General features: G+C 43.7%; 1 protein-coding gene across 5 annotated transcripts; it reads right to left on the minus strand.

The window, feature by feature from the left end:
- Positions 1-285: 285 nt before the first annotated feature.
- ZNF365 (zinc finger protein 365) lies at positions 286-12,853 on the minus strand. 5 transcript variants are annotated; one of them, XM_032952035.2, is made up of 6 exons: positions 10,972-12,853; positions 8,817-9,854; positions 8,521-8,626; positions 8,211-8,366; positions 4,827-5,371; positions 286-473 (listed from the first exon to the last, which is right to left on the minus strand). In XM_032952035.2, exons 3-6 carry the CDS (start codon positions 8,623-8,625, stop codon positions 317-319), a joined length of 963 nt encoding a protein of 320 aa, XP_032807926.2. In that variant the 5' UTR covers position 8,626; positions 8,817-9,854; positions 10,972-12,853; the 3' UTR covers positions 286-316. The 5 variants fall into 5 exon arrangements, with proteins under 5 accessions (XP_032807926.2, XP_032807924.2, XP_032807923.2 ...); XM_032952033.2 differs by having other exon boundaries at positions 8,521-8,912; positions 10,972-12,850; XM_032952032.2 differs by having other exon boundaries at positions 8,521-9,030; positions 10,972-12,850.
- Between the last annotated feature and the right edge of the window lie 4,663 nt (positions 12,854-17,516).

Below are 17,516 nucleotides of genomic sequence, written 5' to 3' on the forward strand. Positions count from 1 at the left end.
GAAAAAGTACGCGGGCGAAGGCAGGACAAGGATGATGGCCGGTGGTCGAGGCCAACAGTGGAGTGGACAGCCAACGGAGGGAAAAGCACCCAAGAAGAGATCCTCCAAGAAAACTCAGCGATGACATCATCTCGCGTGCAGATTGAAGATGGATTGTCGCATCCTATGATCCCCACGAGGGGACGCTTTCATCCAGCAGTGGATAAATCGCGGCTGATGATGACGATGGCCCCCCCTCTTGTATACTCGACATTGCCCCCCCCCACCCCCCTAATGGCTGTTAGTATTTCCCACCGGTTGCCAAAACAATGGAGCCTCAGGTGTTGGTGTCGGAGGCGCCCTGACGTCGGGCTGCGTTCTCGGCCATCTCCAGCCGACCGAACATCTCCTCCACGAGTTCGTGCAGACGGGCCCGGGACTCTGCCTCCCGAGCGCCCATCGCCTGCAGCTCGGCGTGCAGCCGACGCTCGTCCCTGCACGCAACGCCGCACAAACGTACAAAAACCGGAGGAAGGGCCTTTGCTATTGATGCCCCCAGGGTCTGGAATGCTATTGCCAATAAACTGCAACTTGAATCGCTACCTATGAGATCTTCACTCAAAACTGCTCTAGAGGAGTTGTACACCCCTAGCTGCCACTGCTATTCAGTGGCCTAAAATATGGCTCTAGGGTTTGGTGTTATAATTTATTTATGTAGTTTATTGTTAAAAATTCGGTCACAGTCCCTTGATCACTGTTACATTGCATTTATGGCTTTTATTTTGGTGATTTCGAAAACGTGTTTTTTGTTTTGGCCATGTTTTTGTTTATTGTAGTACGGAGTTAGACTGATGGCCTTAATCTTAGTTGTATTGTGGTTGTTGTTGTTTGACTTGCATCCCACTAGGATTTTTGCACACAGCGTTGGTGTACGGTGCTATTTCAGGAATATTTTGATGTTTTTTTCCTGGATTTTCTGTTTGCACAGTCAAATAATCACTTTAAGATGTTTTCTTGTTCATGTTTTTTTGTTTGCTGCGGTTGCACCTGATTCAAGAGCCGAATGGCTCACAGGGCTATACCAAATAAATGAAACTATGGAAATGAAATGAACTATGGAACAAACACCAGCGTGGTGGTGCGACAGCAGCGAACGGGCACGCGGGGAGGGTGGCCGAGAGGGGGGGGGGGGCGGTCCCCGGCTTGTGGGAAACCGGCTGAACGTGTCTTCGGACACCGAGAAGACGTTTGGATCGACACCGAGATGACGTTCCGCGTTGATGATTAGTCACTTTGGTGAGCTATCGTTTGTGGGCAGGTTGCTTCATAACAAACAAACAAAAACATACTTCAGCGGGCTTTGCGTGGTAGACGGGGGGGGGGGGATGGTTTCGTTAAATTTGTATGCTTTTTGCTGATTTGTTTGCCTTTCCTGTACTCTGCACGAAAAATTGTGTTTTTGTGTTGTTGTTGTAACGTTCTTACCAACCCCTACTGGACATTTATTAAAAAAAGAGCTTCATAGCTCATCGGATTCCTCCAGTATAAATACAGATTCTGATTCTGAAATAAAAAGCCAAGCGTCTGCATGGTTCACGTGTTGGTGGATTTTCCATTTCGCGTGATTATTCTGTAAAATCTACGCCGTTTGTTCCGGTGCCTACAGCTGTGTGAACCAGCAGCGAGGTGTTGTGTGCTTACTCGTTTTGTCAAGATGTCAATCTGATTCACAATGTCCCCGTGTATTTTTAGATATGTGGCTCTGATCATTTATTATTTTGCGTTGCGTGACTCGATTTGATAAGGAGTATTACCAGGTCGCCCTAGCAAACAAGGCATTATTCAAAGTGTCTCTATATTTCATGCCCTCGTTAAATTAAGAAAATAATGATACTGAGTAGGGTGTTTCTCCCACTCATCTTAAGGTTTTAGATAACTTGTTTTAATTGTATATTTTTATTATAAACAATTATGAACGCGTTGTTTTAGATTGTCGATTAATTGTACAGTAGAACGCATTTTATCCATGGCACTATTATCTGCAACTCCTATTAATGGCAGGAGTTTTCGGGTCCACTAGAACTCCTATTATCCTCTCGCTTATTTTTCATGTTATCTGCCAGAGTTTCTTCCTGCGGATAAGTCGAATAAATTCGTGGATAACCCCACTGATAATTTGTCTGTGATATTGGTCCCGCACATGATCGCGGCGGAGAAGAGGCTTTATCCTGTTACTCGATTGCGAGTTTATATTTATGGTCGGCAGTTGACTTAAGCTATCCCTTTCTCCACAGTTGGGAATAATCCCCAGTGGTTGGGCCCTTTGTAGGCTCTGGCTCATGCTATGGAAATTTACAATTTTAAGCAACGGCTCAAGGCCCTACATACCCGTCAACCCATATTCTTGTACAACCGTTTCAATACGGGCAAAAAAAGGATATTTGTTAGTGTTTTTCCCTTGTGATGGGACTTTGTAGGATGAACGTTAAGATTTATAAGGGCACGGGATGACCAATAAGATCTGAATTAGTCTGTTATAAGGTAGGCACTGATAAGGGGTTGACAGATATGGCCCTAGTCCTCGTGTGAGTACAGAGAAACGTTTTACTTGACTTTGAATTGACCTGTGATTAAACTTAATTTTCAAGTGAAATTAATTGATGCTTTTAGCCCTAACACCAATGACTACAAAAAAAAAGATTCCGTCATATATATACTTTTTATTTAAAGCTTTCGTGACTGCAGTAATTCATATTCTTAGTTCTTTCGGTAAAGTCACGTTGAAGGGAAACAACAAAATAATAAAATATATATAAAACAATAAAAATTCTCACGACGTTTCGACCATAACACAAACCGTTTGTGTTATGAACGAAAGAACTAAGAATATATACTTGTCACTTAATCCAGCATATTGCAGATCATAGGGAAGGGTGTCTCTCAATCATATAAGAACATGATAGTGCAATCAGAATACAATTTTGATGAAAATCCAAAATAAAAGAGTGCGTGGTAGATAAAAGTAATGTTAAGTACTCGACGCATTCGTACCTCCGATTAGCAGGGTTGGCTACGTATAGTGCGAAAGAAGTTCAACATGCATACATATATGTGGACAGTCCAAAATTAGTGGTGCAAATTCCACATTATTATACCAGGGACCAGACTTAATAAGAAAATCACTGTTGGCTTCTCATCAAGTGGTGCAGCCTCACTTGGTGGTGCTAAATGTATTTTCACTGAAGTGATGAGGATGATGCTAACCATGGCCCCATCTCTGCGTGATCCACCGACCAATCCCCTTAGCTGCAAGATTACGAGCATGTGCCACCGCCTCGACCGCCGGGTTTTATTTTAGAACGTTCAAGGTTAGACAGCCTTCAGCAATTCAATTTTGGACTTGATAGTAATTGTGCAGATTTTGTTTTATTATTATTAAATAATTGTTTTATTTCTACAAAGTTAAAGGTGACACAATGTCACGACACGGTGCCAATGAGATGTGATCGACCACATTTTTAACCGGAGGCACTCATCTGTGTCATTATCACCTATAATTGTATTCTGCACAATACAAAATGTATGTTGAAAATGAAACGTGAATGAAGTTCCTTTTTTTTTCTAACAAACTTGCGCCAATACCATATGGATATGTAGAGCAGTGAGTAAAAATATAACCGAATTAACACTGAGCAAGTACACCTTGGCCAATGCCTCTTGCCTGGCATAATTGTCGAGATCATCACTTTTTTTTTTCCTATTCGCTTTTGTGTCACTGACTCTGCGACACTGCTTAAAGTCACAGATATTATATAGGCAGACGAAACAGGCGTTCTGTGCACGGGTTTTACCATCGGCATCCTTTAATAATTAAAGGATCCAAGCAATTATATTGCTTTAGAACTCATGCGGAAAAGATAAAAAAAAATCACTTCAATTCTATCCTCTACTTAAATTTAAAAAAAAAATTACCACTTGTCCGGTATGGTTATGGAACTGAGGGAAATATATCTCTCCGTTTCATGTTTTTTAAAATGATGGTGCAATTCACGCATGAATGAAGAACTGTAAAATATTTTATGAGCTTATTGAACATTTAAATTTGCTGCCAAACGCACCATATTGTTTTCATGAGTTTATAAGCATTCCGTTCAAGTGTCCAATGTATTAATTTATTGTGTTGCAATGTGGAATTTTTGGCAAAAACTGAACGCTCAGCCCAAGGGAATGGCTTTTAGTTCTGCAACTGTGCAGTGAGCGACGCACTTCCTTAACTCTGTTAGTGCAGCTAATTTTCTAATTTCAAAAGTTAAAGGTCGTACTTTTGATTTCGAATTATTGCAAGTTGTGCCACGCAGTCTTTGATATCCATGCGATGGAAGAGTACCTTGGTGGTGAGATGTTTACCACCTCGCCTGGTGTGCAGAAGGTCGTGGGTTCGATTCCGACCCCGACGCATGTATATTTGGAGTTTGCGTGTCTCTCTCTCTCCCGGTGGTTGGGTGGATTATTCTCTGGGCCCCTCTGGTTTTTATCTCCACATTTACAAACATACTATATAGTCCTTTTTTCTTCTGAAAAAAGGGCTATATAGCTCAGTGGGCCTTACCCGGTAAAATCAAATTTGTTTAGTTCAGTATTCGTTTAAAGAGGGCATGCTTTAATATACATTTCCCACTAAAGTACCACACCAAAGATTGGATTCACAACGTTGAACTCTTTTAAACTATCGCATATGTGGCTCGTACCTTAAACACTTCTATAGCTTGCTTGATATTTCTTTATAATGTCGTCGACAATATGTGAGGGTTGCCACTTTTGAGGTACAAAAAAACCGGGTCACTTACTCTTGTCGTCCTTCTAACTCCTCTTCTTTCTTGTGCAGCTCTTGCTTGCAAAGGGCCAGCATTTCCACACTGATGCCGAGCTGCCGAGAGAGATCCTGAGCCTGGCTTTGCCATCCTTCCCACTCTCTCCCTGGCAAGAAGCCGCGGTCATTGTTCGGCTCCACTCCAGCCTGCAGCCTCTCTTCATTGCTGAGCCCTGTCTGGAAATTCACCACTCGGTGTTCGCTGCGCTCCGTTCCAGACTGATGCCGCGATCCACTGCTGGTCTCTGCCGTCTGATAGTTGAGACTGTGGCCATGGCTGGCTCTTGTTCTTGTCTGGAGCTTGCTCTTGCCTTGAGTAGGCCACCCGTGGAAACGGATGTCGTTACAACAGCCACCTGGCCACAGCCCGTTGTGGTGGTTGACACGGTCACCAGGAGGAGTCGCCGCATCCTGGAAGCCGTTGTGGTCATCGCATCCTCTGGACTTCTCTTCGTGCTTCGTGGACTCTGCAAATCCACATGGCCTGCAGTACTTCTCCGTGCTGCCCTGATTATCAACTGCCTTTGAACGGCAATAGAAACTGTGTCAGAATGCTGACGTCGCTGACGATAGTCAAGTCATTATTGTGCGAGTCAGGATGCGCGTTTTCACACATTGGAAGGCAGAAAGTGCCGATTGATGCTAAGAACTAGAAAGTTAATTTCTTAGTACTGAATTTACATCAAAACTCTTTTCTTCTAGATGTTCCTATCACTCTCGCCACAACATAATTAATTATACAACAAATAACTGGCCAGATCCCACAAAAGAAAATCTATATAAATTAACATAACACAAGATCACTGTTATAATTCAGTAGGTTCACATGACATTGACTTCTCCAAGACAGAGGTTATTTGCAAGCCATCTGGCTAACATGAGAGATTCGTTCATGAGGCTATCCACATATACAAACACAGAGTCAATTTCAACCGAGAAGATGGATTCTGGCTTAGCAATCATTGGAAGGATTTGATAAACCATTTCGGGTCTTAATTGATTGATCACGCTTACGGTGGCTTTCAGACCGCATCCATTATTTTCGTCTCCCCCCTCCTCTTTTCCGAACATAGATGGACTCGTCCATCTGAACAAACTGTCAAATCGCTCTCCGTGGTGCTAACGTTAAAAATAACCCGCCACTTTTTTCAAAATTTTCTTGCTGTGGTTTTCACACCTGATGATGATTGCTTGTGTTGCAGTCGAAACGTCGTGATAATTTTATTGTTTTATATTTTTATTATTTTATTGTTTCCCTTCTACGTGGTGACTTTACCGAAAGAACCAAGAATATAACCGTGGAAGAGTAGGCCAAAATTCCCTCAAAAGGGGCTTTCTGTAGCTACGTCTAGTAGAGATCCTTGCGCCAGCAGTGGCGAAAGAAGCAGTTGCAGAGCCGCGACTCGCATTATCGTGATTAAAATGCAGCAATATGCCAGGGTATATTTGACCACCATCGACATGTGAATTACTCTCAGCGTGCAATGTCTGCAATTTTACTTTGGTCAATTCATTAATTTAGCAACTTATACTATAAATGTCCACGGGTAATTTGAATATTGAACTTCTTTCGCACCATACGTAGCCAACCGTGCTAATCAGAGGTGCAAATTATGACTACATTTATTAAATGAATCACCTTCCGTTCTATGCTGCCGCGTAAATAAAGCACAGCACTACACCAGTACGTCTGCACTGATTGCCAATGTGATAGAGAGGGGCACTTACCAAGACAATAGTGTCGGTGAAACTTAGGGGCCGTCCATAAATGACGTCACGCGATTTTGGACGATTTTTAACCCCCTCCCCCCCTCGTCACACGGCGTCACAAAAAGTCAGACCCCCCCTCAAATATGACGTCACAAAGCTCTGCCCCCCCCCCAAAACCATATTTCCATTTTTAAAATAAAACATGCTTCAAATCGCTTTAAACTATTGTCTTTGTAGTGCATATTTAATGTGGCGCTGCACTCTGATGTTGTAGGAGAAAACACGTATTAAAAAGGAGGCGTTGAAAAGCTTAAATTTAGCATAAAATTCACTTGAAAATATTCAACGTCTAACTAAAACTGCAGATGTTCAGAATATTATATTGAAATTATCTTATAATTATAAAATAGTAAAAGTTATTATAACTATAAAAAAATACTTGAATCTTTGTAGTAGAACGAAGCAAAATGGAGAGTACAATTATAACAATCACATATTCATTCCCCAGAATGAAAAGCCCTGGTAGAATCATTAGAATCAAAATGTTTAATAACAATCATTAAAAAAATGTTCTAAATTTATGCTTCTCCATTCTCCCATGGAGAAGTAAAATGCTCCTTCATGGAATAAATAAAAGGTGACCTTAGTAAATTTAAATAATCAATAGTTAATAATGAAAATTTATCAAAATTAGTGTTGTTATAACAATTCTACTTATTTAACGTTGCGCATTTTGATGTGACGTCACATTTCTCAAACCCCCCCCCCCTCGTCACACATCGTCACAAATGTCTGACCCTCCCCCATCCTAGGTGCGTGACGTCATTTATGTGTTTAGCTTGCCTGTTTGGCATCCAGATAGACCCTAGAATGTCAAAACCATTTCCGTTTTTATGTTAAAATAAATGCTTCTGGTTTCAATATATTGAAGGCCAGACATTTCATGTGCGATTGCAAGGGCAGCAAAAACGTATTTTACATTAACCATGCTGTTAACCATACATTAATAACCCCTTATTCTGCTCCAGGGTGACAATGAAATGGAGATGGATTATATCCCGTCTGTGATAGCAATCTGTACCAATAATGGACCAAACATTAACACAGTTGTTAGCATATTCTGCCATATTTGTTATGGGTGCCAATGAAGATATTAGTAGGACTCTACAATTACACCGTGTGACTGACAATAGCAAAATACCGTCTCTGCAGAATAAACTAACAAGAATTACGCAATATATAAAGCGTGTTCCGTGTGTAGCGGAATTCTTCTCACACACACGCCGAGACAAAGGTTCAAGTTAATTAATTCCACCTCTGCCACACACAGCTCCCTCCTTCAGCCACGGCTCTCTCCTCTTCATCCACAGCTCTGTCTCCTCTCCTCCCTCCTCCGACGTGCCCTCTTTTCCCCACGGTCCCCTCTCTCATTCCCTCCCCTCTTCCCTGTCACCTCATTCCCAGCCACCAATCACACATCGTCACACCACGGACCATGTCTCCTCATCTCCCGCAACCACATATCGTCACACCGCGGGGTTGCTCCCGGTCCAGTAGGTGCAGGGAATGACGTCAGCGTCTAAGGGGTAGGGAATGATGATGTTGTGGGGACCGTTATGAAGGACGTTACAGGTACATGAACTTTCCTCACCTGATGCATGCAGGCCATCTTTCTGTCGAGATCCTCGGCGTGTTCATGCCACATTGTTACTTCCAGCTTGAGCTGCCGTATCAGAGCTTGAGCTGAATCCAGCTCCTGGCTCTTCTGCTGAAGTTGCTGCCTAAGTCTGCTGACCAGGCCCGCTGCCTTTTGTAGTATAAATAAACCAGCACGCACATCATATTGTGGATCTGATTATTCAAATTCACCAATAGACTTTGCTCATAAGCGATACAGCATTTTTTTTAGCAGAGAGAAAAGAATGACAAACGAGGAGGAGGTTGTTGTCATTTTTACTCACGAGTCTCTCGGTATCTCGGGACAGTTTTTCCAAACGCTTCTCGATAAAGTATCGCTCAGCCCTGTGCACCTCGGTGATGGCCTCCGCTTCTGACTGGGACCACATTCTCAAACACAGGACACATTATTACACCGCAGGGAGAGGCAAAACGGAGAGTTTGTGAACCATTTTAGCGATCCTCAACCCCCCTAATAGGAATTATGCTTTCCTTTGTGATGGATACGATTTCATTTTCATTCCTTTGTCAAACCACTGATAAAGGCCTTTCCATGGATGGTTGTATGATTATACCTTACCGCAATAGTCAATCTCGGTTGGTTATCAGGAAGGGCCCACGACTTCTGCAGATATCACTCGTCACTGAGCTGTGGCCAGGAATCGTGCTTCGGTCTCTGGGTTCATGTGCCACAGTGCGGAATGAGTCCAACATCACCAGCGCCATCATATTCATCAACATCCATTTTCCATTCGATGCTCGGAGGCACTGCCTCGCCAGTGACACCGGGGACACTGTCCAGCAACAGCACAGAGCTATGGAATAATCTTAAATCCATTGTTATTGTCATTCCACGGTGAGAGGCAATTGCCACATAATTATTGCGACATAATTGTGTGGCAATGGCCTCTTAATGAAAATGAATCTTTTTCACGAAATAGCTCTGGATACAGGAATTGCTGTCGGAATATGTTGTGTCACAGGTAAACAGATAATAGCACTTATTTCCTTTATCCACTTCTGGGTGACTCCCCGAATCATAAAGCTGCCAAACGTTCTGGTTTGGCCAGGAAAGTACAGTACCAAGTTCAGCCAGGTTGCTCCGTAGGAGGTTTTTTGGGTTAAATCCGCGTATTTACGGATTATGGATAATATTGGTCGCGAAAGTGCGCGTATTTACGCGGATTTAACCCAAAAATCTCTATTATGGATAATATTGGTCGCGAAAGTCTACGTGTTAAACTAAGCATTCGTGAGAGTGTGGATTGTGTCCCGGTTTTTAAATGTTGGCCTCACCCTTGGCTCATTATGTGGGGGGGGGGGGGGGGGGAGGACACGGGACACCGACTGAGTGAGCGTGGTTGACCGAGCAATCGGTGGGGCCAACACAAGAAAGAGCAGCCACTCATTGTGTGGGCAGGCATCATGATATCTGTGAAATAACCATGAACAGGATGCATCTATCCAGCAAATAAATGATTTTCAACGGATACATGCCAGCGATAAATAACAGGAGTCAAAGATTACTGTAATACAGGGTGTTTTGAAAAAGATGGACCCGATTTGAAATCGCTATATCTCTGCAACCACGAACCGCCCATGAATGAAACTCTTACCACTTGAAAGGGCGGGGCATAGAGAGGGAGGGGCATAGAGAGGGCGGGGCAGAGAGAGAGGGCGGGGGCATAGAGAGGGCGGGGCACAGAGTTTCAAATGATCACCGTGAGATGCTTCTCTCCCAGCGCACAAACAGCCCCTAGCCACAGTCATTCACAAGACAACACCGCCTCAACTTTGGATAGATCGCAGGGGACCCCAAGACTTGGCGCTACACTCTTGGCCCCCAAGACCCCCAGACATCACCACACCCTGCGACTTTTTATTGTGGGGATACGTCAAAGACCGTGGTGTTTTTGTGCCACCATTAGCGACTAATCTGGATGACCTTAAAAACAGAATCACAGCAGCGGTGACTTCAGTGGAAGAAGACACTTGGAGAGGCGTTTGGGACGAATTAAACTATCGTCTCGATTTACCCTTTTAACTGTGCCAGTTAAAAGGGTAAAACCTATTACTATATCGTCTCGATGTTTTCCGTACAGCAGGTGGAGGGCACATAGAGCATTTCTAAAATGGTTAGTAAAATTTGATAACTCATTAAACCGTTTGTAACTTTTTGTGTAATTGTAACGTGTTTGCCATCGTGAAATATACTGCTTTGAAATTGGGTCCATCTATCTCAAACACCCTGTATTTCTAAGTTTATTACTTAAACAAGACGAATTACAGTCCTGTATAGTACTGAATATGATATTTAATATCAACGCAGCATACCACAGTGCATGGAGATGCAGTCGAAATGTAATTGCCCAATCCTTATCCCAACTACTACATAGGTTTATATCTGGTGCACACGTTTTTGTTTCGTTATACGGTAACATACCGTATTAGTCGTGGCCAACACACGCCGACTGACCAGTTTGGTTAAAGCATGCGGCAAAAGTGGTTTGACAATTGCCTCCCTGTTTACAGGACTATACTGCACGAGTCTTAATATATCTTATTTGAACAATTAAAACACTCTACGCTCGTACCCTACAAAACTGTGCAGCGTTTCGAGGAGAGAGTCAAATACAGCACTGCAACGCGTAACTGGAAAATCATTCATCAGTAGTGAGTGAAAATAACGGTGTACTTGTTGGGCATGTGCAGTAAACTGGAATTACGGTACTCACATATTAAGATGAAGCCGACGGTTGTCAAGGTTAAAGGAAACGGTCCGTTTTGCATGCACACCCCACCAGTATTGTCGTCTGTGTTGTGTCCAAAAAAAACTCACTCGGGGCAGCGCAGTTTATTATTGTATTCTCATGTAGATGGCTGTGAAGGTTGTGGTCATGCACGGTGAATGTTAATCCATAGCCGCTTAACTGCCAAGCCAAGTGATTTACTTTTTAAGGATGTCGAGCCAGCAGTGTTACTAATCGCATGCAGTATTTTTTTTACAATAATCTGTCATTTTGTTTATATAAATGGCAGCATGCATCAGCTCCCCTTTTAAAATATTTACAATGGTTCATTTAGTTGTTGAATTTGGAAAGAGTATTTTTAGCTGGCGCTATAGCTATCCATATGCACGCCTCTTTAACAAACATGTTCTTAAAATGTAACGTTTTAAATGTTGGTTTTCCATCCAGAAGTAATATTATGGCAATATTAGTTTTCAACCCCAGGTAAAAGTCACAATTTTGTGAGCCTTTCCATGCTCTAAATGTAAACGATAAAAATCGTGCACATTCAGAGATTATGTAACTCATTCCAACATGCGTTTGTCCTCGGAAGTACCGTGTCTATGAACCTGCACTACCTACCGTGGCTAATTAATCGGAAACATGGACATTTGAGAAGAAAATAGAACGAAAACTTGGTACACTAAAAAAGGTGTAAAAAGTCTTCAGACTTTTGATTCACTGTACTGAGGTCCCAGAACATTAATTTAAGACCGGACCCCTTTTACAGGTGACACTTTATAACCCAGCTATCGTCTTGTTATCCAATTGGTCGAGGAATCAAGCAGATAACACTATGTAACATAATTTTTGTTCCAGGGTAGTAAGTATTATTTCGTAATTGCTTATGCCTAAAAAGTATAGAAAAGGGCTATTATTCCCCACAAATTTTGCTTTTGTGACGAGGACAATGATATTTTCAAATGTATCTATTTTCAATGAAAAAACGGGCGAATTTGTGTATTTTCGTTCACATAAAGTCAGAAAAACGACATATGAATAAAAATGTACATGTATTTATACTAAAGTAATACAAAAATGACTACAAAATATTTAGAAGTGAGTAGTTTTTTTAGATTTACGATTATACTGTAAATCACTTTCACGAATCAGCCCTAAAATGTAGTCTCCCATCATGTTGTCGTTATACTGTCCTTGGTAGCGGCGTTCAAAGTCCAGTATATCCTGGTGGAAGCGCTCGCCTTGCTCCTCCGAGTACGCTCCCATGTTCTCCTTGAATTTATCACGATGAGCATCAAGGATATGGACTTTGAGGGACATCCTACAGCCCATTGTGCCGTAGTTCTTCACCAGAGTCTCAACCAGCTCCACATATTCTTCTTTGGTTCTTTCAGTAAAGTCACGTATAATGAGAATAAAATAATAAATTGATAAAATAAAATAACACGATAATATTCTCACGACGTTTCGGCCACAACACAAGCGGCCTTCATCAGGTGAAGGGACGAGACCTTGTGATTGCCCAGGAAGCCACGAACCACTGCATGTATCCTTACTAGTGAGCTTCTTGGGGAATTCATTGCACTCCAGGATCTTCTTTATCTGTGGTCTGACAAAGACACCGGCTTTGACCTTTGCCTCAGACAGCTTAGGGAAGAAGTCTTGAAGGTACTTGAAGGCTGCCGACTCTTTATCTACAGCTCTGACAAATTTACTACCATAATGAGCCAAGAATGTCTGTGTCCCGCACGTGACGTCACTCCACGTCGGCCAGCCCCCCTCATTAATAATCATGAACAGGTGCCATCCTCCACATTGACCCCCACTCCTCATTAATAATCATGAGCAGGTGACGTCACTCCACATCGAACAGCCCCCCTCATTAATAATCATGAAGAGGTGACGTCTTCCATATGGACACCCCCTCCCTCCATTAATAATAATTAGCGGGTGAGGTCACTCCACATTGGGGGGCGAGGCACCTCCTCCCCCTCCTCAGCGTCAAATTACAACCCTCACTACAAAGGCAGAACCCTCACGTCACGCGATCTCCGTAACGCAATTGAGACATAAAAGTAAAAATGACGTCATGATGAACAAGGGATTATAACCTATAAATGAAATAGGTCTGTGTCGCCGCGGCCATACAAATTGCACATGAATTGATGCAATGAATATCACGTCGTGGTCTGCTTTTCGCTTGCACGTTTCAGATTTACTGAAGTACACCCGTCCTTGGACGGGAAAAAGGCGAGTAGTTTCATAAGGCCCAATTTGATGTGTAGTGGTGGCATCAGCACCTTCCGGGGGTCCACCAGTGGCTCCCACTTGACGTTGTTCCTCCACACAGAGAACTCTGTCCGCTGTGGCCAGTCCCGCCTGTGGTAGTGCGCCTTGTTGTCCCTGCTGTCCAAAAGGCAAAGATAGCAGGGAAACTTGGTAAAACCGCCGTGGAGACCCATCAGGAACGCCACTATTTTGAAGTCTCCGATGACCTCCCAGCCATACTCATCATACTTCAAGGCGTCCAGCAAGGTCTTGATGCTGTTGTAATCCTCTTTGAGGTGCACCGAGTGAGCCAGGGGAAGAGACGGGTACTTGTTACCATTATGGAGCAGCACGGCTTTGAGGCTCCTGGATGAGCTGTCAATGAAGAGGCGCCACTCATTCTGGTTACAGACGATTTCGATTGCCTCGAACAGACTGGTCACATTGTGGCAGAAGCAGAGCCCATTTTGATGGGTGAAGAAGCTGCAAAAAGGTTGGTGACGCTTCCTCTGACCTGCGACTTGCACACTTTCATCCAACAAGTTCCACTGCTTTAGCCTAGACGTCAAAAGCTCGGCATTGGACTTGGTGAGACCAAGATGTCTGATCAGGTCGTTGAGGTCTTTTTGGTTGGGGTAGTATGGGTTCCTCTCCTCAGCTCCACCTCTGCAATTGTCATCTGGATCTACAAAGTCTTCCTCACTCTCTGACTTGCTGCTCTCTTCTAAAGACGGCTGCTCTCTCTCCGGGGGAGTGGGTACGGGGAGCTCATGGCAGTGTGGCACCGGGGCGATGGATGAAGGAAGGTCCAGATACGTGATAGCAGGTGCATTCTTGCCAGTCCGACGTTTGGAAGGGTCCACCATGCAAAAGTAGCAGTTGATTAAGTGATCAGTGGGTTCCCGCCAAATTCTTTGGATAGCGAACTTCATGGCTCTCTTTTCCCCTCTACCATCCTACAAAAATAAATGTATTTCACCCATGACATGTGTAAGAGATTCTCGCAACATTTTTCAAATATGATATTTTTTTTCAATAACGATGAAAATTGTAAAACATTTTAAAATTAAAAACTTACAAATTTTTTCTACAAATTTTATAACATTAAATTCCGAGCAACAATTGTCCATCTTACCTTCCAGAGTTTTTTTTTGCATTGCTGGCAGGTGAAATGAGGTGCCTAGAGTTTGTCTTGATCCCCGACAGGCATTCTGAAAATGCCTTGTAGGCCTCACACATCTTAGCAGATGCTTCCACAGAGTACTTTTTTGCTCTTGTCTTGATAAATTGGCCGCAGACATAGCAAAATGCGTCTGCCGGATGCTTGCAGCCTCTTGATGCCATCTCAGAAAAATGCAGATATGTATCCACTTAGGCAGCTGGAACTAAACTGAACTAGTGGGCTTAAGGCCCCTGTATTTATACTACTGTTGCGGGTATGAACGTGGAGCGAGACTTCTTTGGAGGCAACACGTTTATTTCAATAAACGATAACAATGCCAATAGCCGTAACACTTACAGCTATGGTCACTGTAACACTCCGGGGTACGGCCCCGTCACCCGATAACCTAAGGGAGGTACAGCCTCCCTTCTAGCGTGCCCTACACACTCCGGGCTATGCTCTCGCGGGTCCTCCGCTACGGGGGCTAGGCGAGGCTAACCTGACCCGACCTGGCCAGGGTACGGGTCCCACCACTGGTCCGGATGCAACCCGGCTCTGACAAGAGCCTCGGTTGAGGGTCCCAGGGTGCTGGTCTGGTCTTCAGGCGTCTTCGGGTCTTGAGTGGACGAGTACTGCCAGCCCCGTTGAGAGGGACGACTTTTATACACAAGTTGGGGCTTACCCCGCCCTTAACCACACCTTCTCCAGAACCGTGCAGAAGTCTCTGGAAGGGTCTGGAATTAACCGTTGGCCCCTATCCACCAGCCCCCACCCCTTGGGGATCTGGGGTCTCTACCTCCGGTCACGGGGTACCCATGGGCGGGGGGGGGGGGGTTACCTCAGGTCAACCACCACACCTCCCGCTCACTCTCTCGGCCGCCCCCTATCGGCCTGTGAGAGTGGTAACCATAAGAATACCCACAGCGCCTTGGTATGGCGCAACACTTCTATTAATATTACTGGAACGTTCTAGAATGTTCTAGAAGTTACTCCAAGTTTACTCAGCACTGAATCTATCTGGAATGTTCTGGAAAATAGGTACATTTCAAAATATCACTGTCCTGGTCACAAAAGCAAAGTGTGTGGGGAATAATAGTCATTTTGTGCACTTTTGAGGCATTAGCAATAAGGAAATTGTTACACGGTATAATAATTGGAGTAATCAATTGCAGTACTCTATAGTTAAATAATTGTATGTCCCTGCTCTATTAACAAGATCACGTGATATGTATACATAGCTGTCAACCAAAACGGTTTATCCGTATTCTTGTCCAGGGAAATTGAGTGTTCAGGTCGATACGGCATACAGCCGTTTCAATACGGGCAAAATAATGTGTGCCTATTTGTATGTGTTTCTCCCTTGTGATGGGACTTTGTAGGTTGAACGTTGAGATTTATAAGGGCATGGGGTTGACCAATAAGGTCTGAATTGGTCTTTAATAAGGTAGGCAATGATAAGGGTTTGACAGGTATGTGTATGTCATTTACCAACAACATTTGGAAAACAAATACTGCACATAAATAGTAGAGTAATGCCTTATTTACTATGAAAATCATACTAATATCCCACTGATTGCTTACACATTTTTTGGAAGCTTATTAACATATTCAATCACTCATTTGTATTACGTTGCATGTTTGGTGTACACTTTTTTTAAATGCATGAACAGTAAACATAACATACACCTTACATTTCCCACTCACACATGGTTTATGAAATTCCCTCCCTATATTTAAAGGTTTTTTTTACAATTGCCAGTCTTTTAAATTTATGCAAATTACGCTGTTACACATTTCACTCATCTTATGATTTGTAAAAAAAAATGAAAATCTGCACCATATGCCGAGGTGTAATGATTAGTCTTTCAAACACCCCTCTGCATTAGCAACTTGTCAGTGATTTCCACATTTTCAACTGATGGGATAATTTTTTCACCGAAGTACAGATGGTGGGATACTCGATGATCAGACCTTGAGGCCTCGGCTATGAACTTGAAGAAAAATGAAGAGTTGACCAGATGCAGTGGCATCATTGGCATAGATCCTTGTGACCTCTTCACATTGAAACCTATTCGAATTGTAAGACAGAACTCTATTCATTTAAACATACATTTGTAAAGCAATGTTGAATGGAATATCACCGTTGGATCACTTCAGCTCATGATGAAATATGGATGCTTTGACATACGCGGGATTAGCATCTGCTGTGTCTGGTGCCACAACAGCGGAGCAACTCCGCAAGCGCCGCGATTGTCCACTACCCCCCACCCTGAGCGCACGCACACACGCAGCACTTGCACCGCCGTAGTGGCCTGGCAGGGGATTGCCTGGCACATCGGGTTTTAATCCAAAGGGCCCCTAGAGGTAGAGTCCCACGGTTTCCCGGTGCCAGGAGATTGGCCGGCCCTCACAGGACAGGTTACATTGCGGCGCCCCTAAATTGGCTTAAAATTGCACGGGCGCAGAAGGAAAAGGTTCACTGGGCCAACCGCAATAAGCTATTCGTGACATTGGAAGAGGCGGAGGGTGGAGTATTAGGCAAGAAGGGCAGACCAGGAGGTTCAAATTAATGAACGCGGGAGAACAATGGGTGAGCGGAGCAGCAGCACACTCCGTTGCACTCGCGTGGTACAATGCCACCCTGGGCCTTTGAAGTGAGGGGATTAGGCCACGGTAGAGACGGTGGAGAGGGACGACGGCGCAGGTAAGCGCACGATTGGCTGCGTGGTAGAGAATAAAAAGAGTAGCCCAGGATGATTTGAGCCGAGTTGTCTTCAACCTCCGGGGAATCCGGTTTCAGGTAAGCATCCGTATGGGTAGCTTTCCTGTAGACAGAGTGGCTCATTGAACCATCAGGTCTCTTTTTTATTAGGACATCCAAAAAAGTAGCTTGCCATCACCATCCATCCTAGAAGAATTCCCTCATCATGACTCTGCACCATAGAGCCCAATGTATACCCGACCAGGAGCACATAGGCAGTGAACTCAAGCACGTACACCAAGCTCTTAAGGCTAATGGTTACTCCGACTATACAATCCGCAAAGCTATCACTCAAACCACGAAGAAGGACCCTCTTGAGGAGCCTTTCAAAACCATCAC

This window comes from Petromyzon marinus, chromosome 11 (genome assembly GCF_048934315.1).
Source record: "Petromyzon marinus isolate PM22_M1 ecotype Great Lakes invasive population chromosome 11, UKy_Petmar_22M1.pri1.0, whole genome shotgun sequence".
NCBI lineage: Eukaryota > Metazoa > Chordata > Hyperoartia > Petromyzontiformes > Petromyzontidae > Petromyzon > Petromyzon marinus.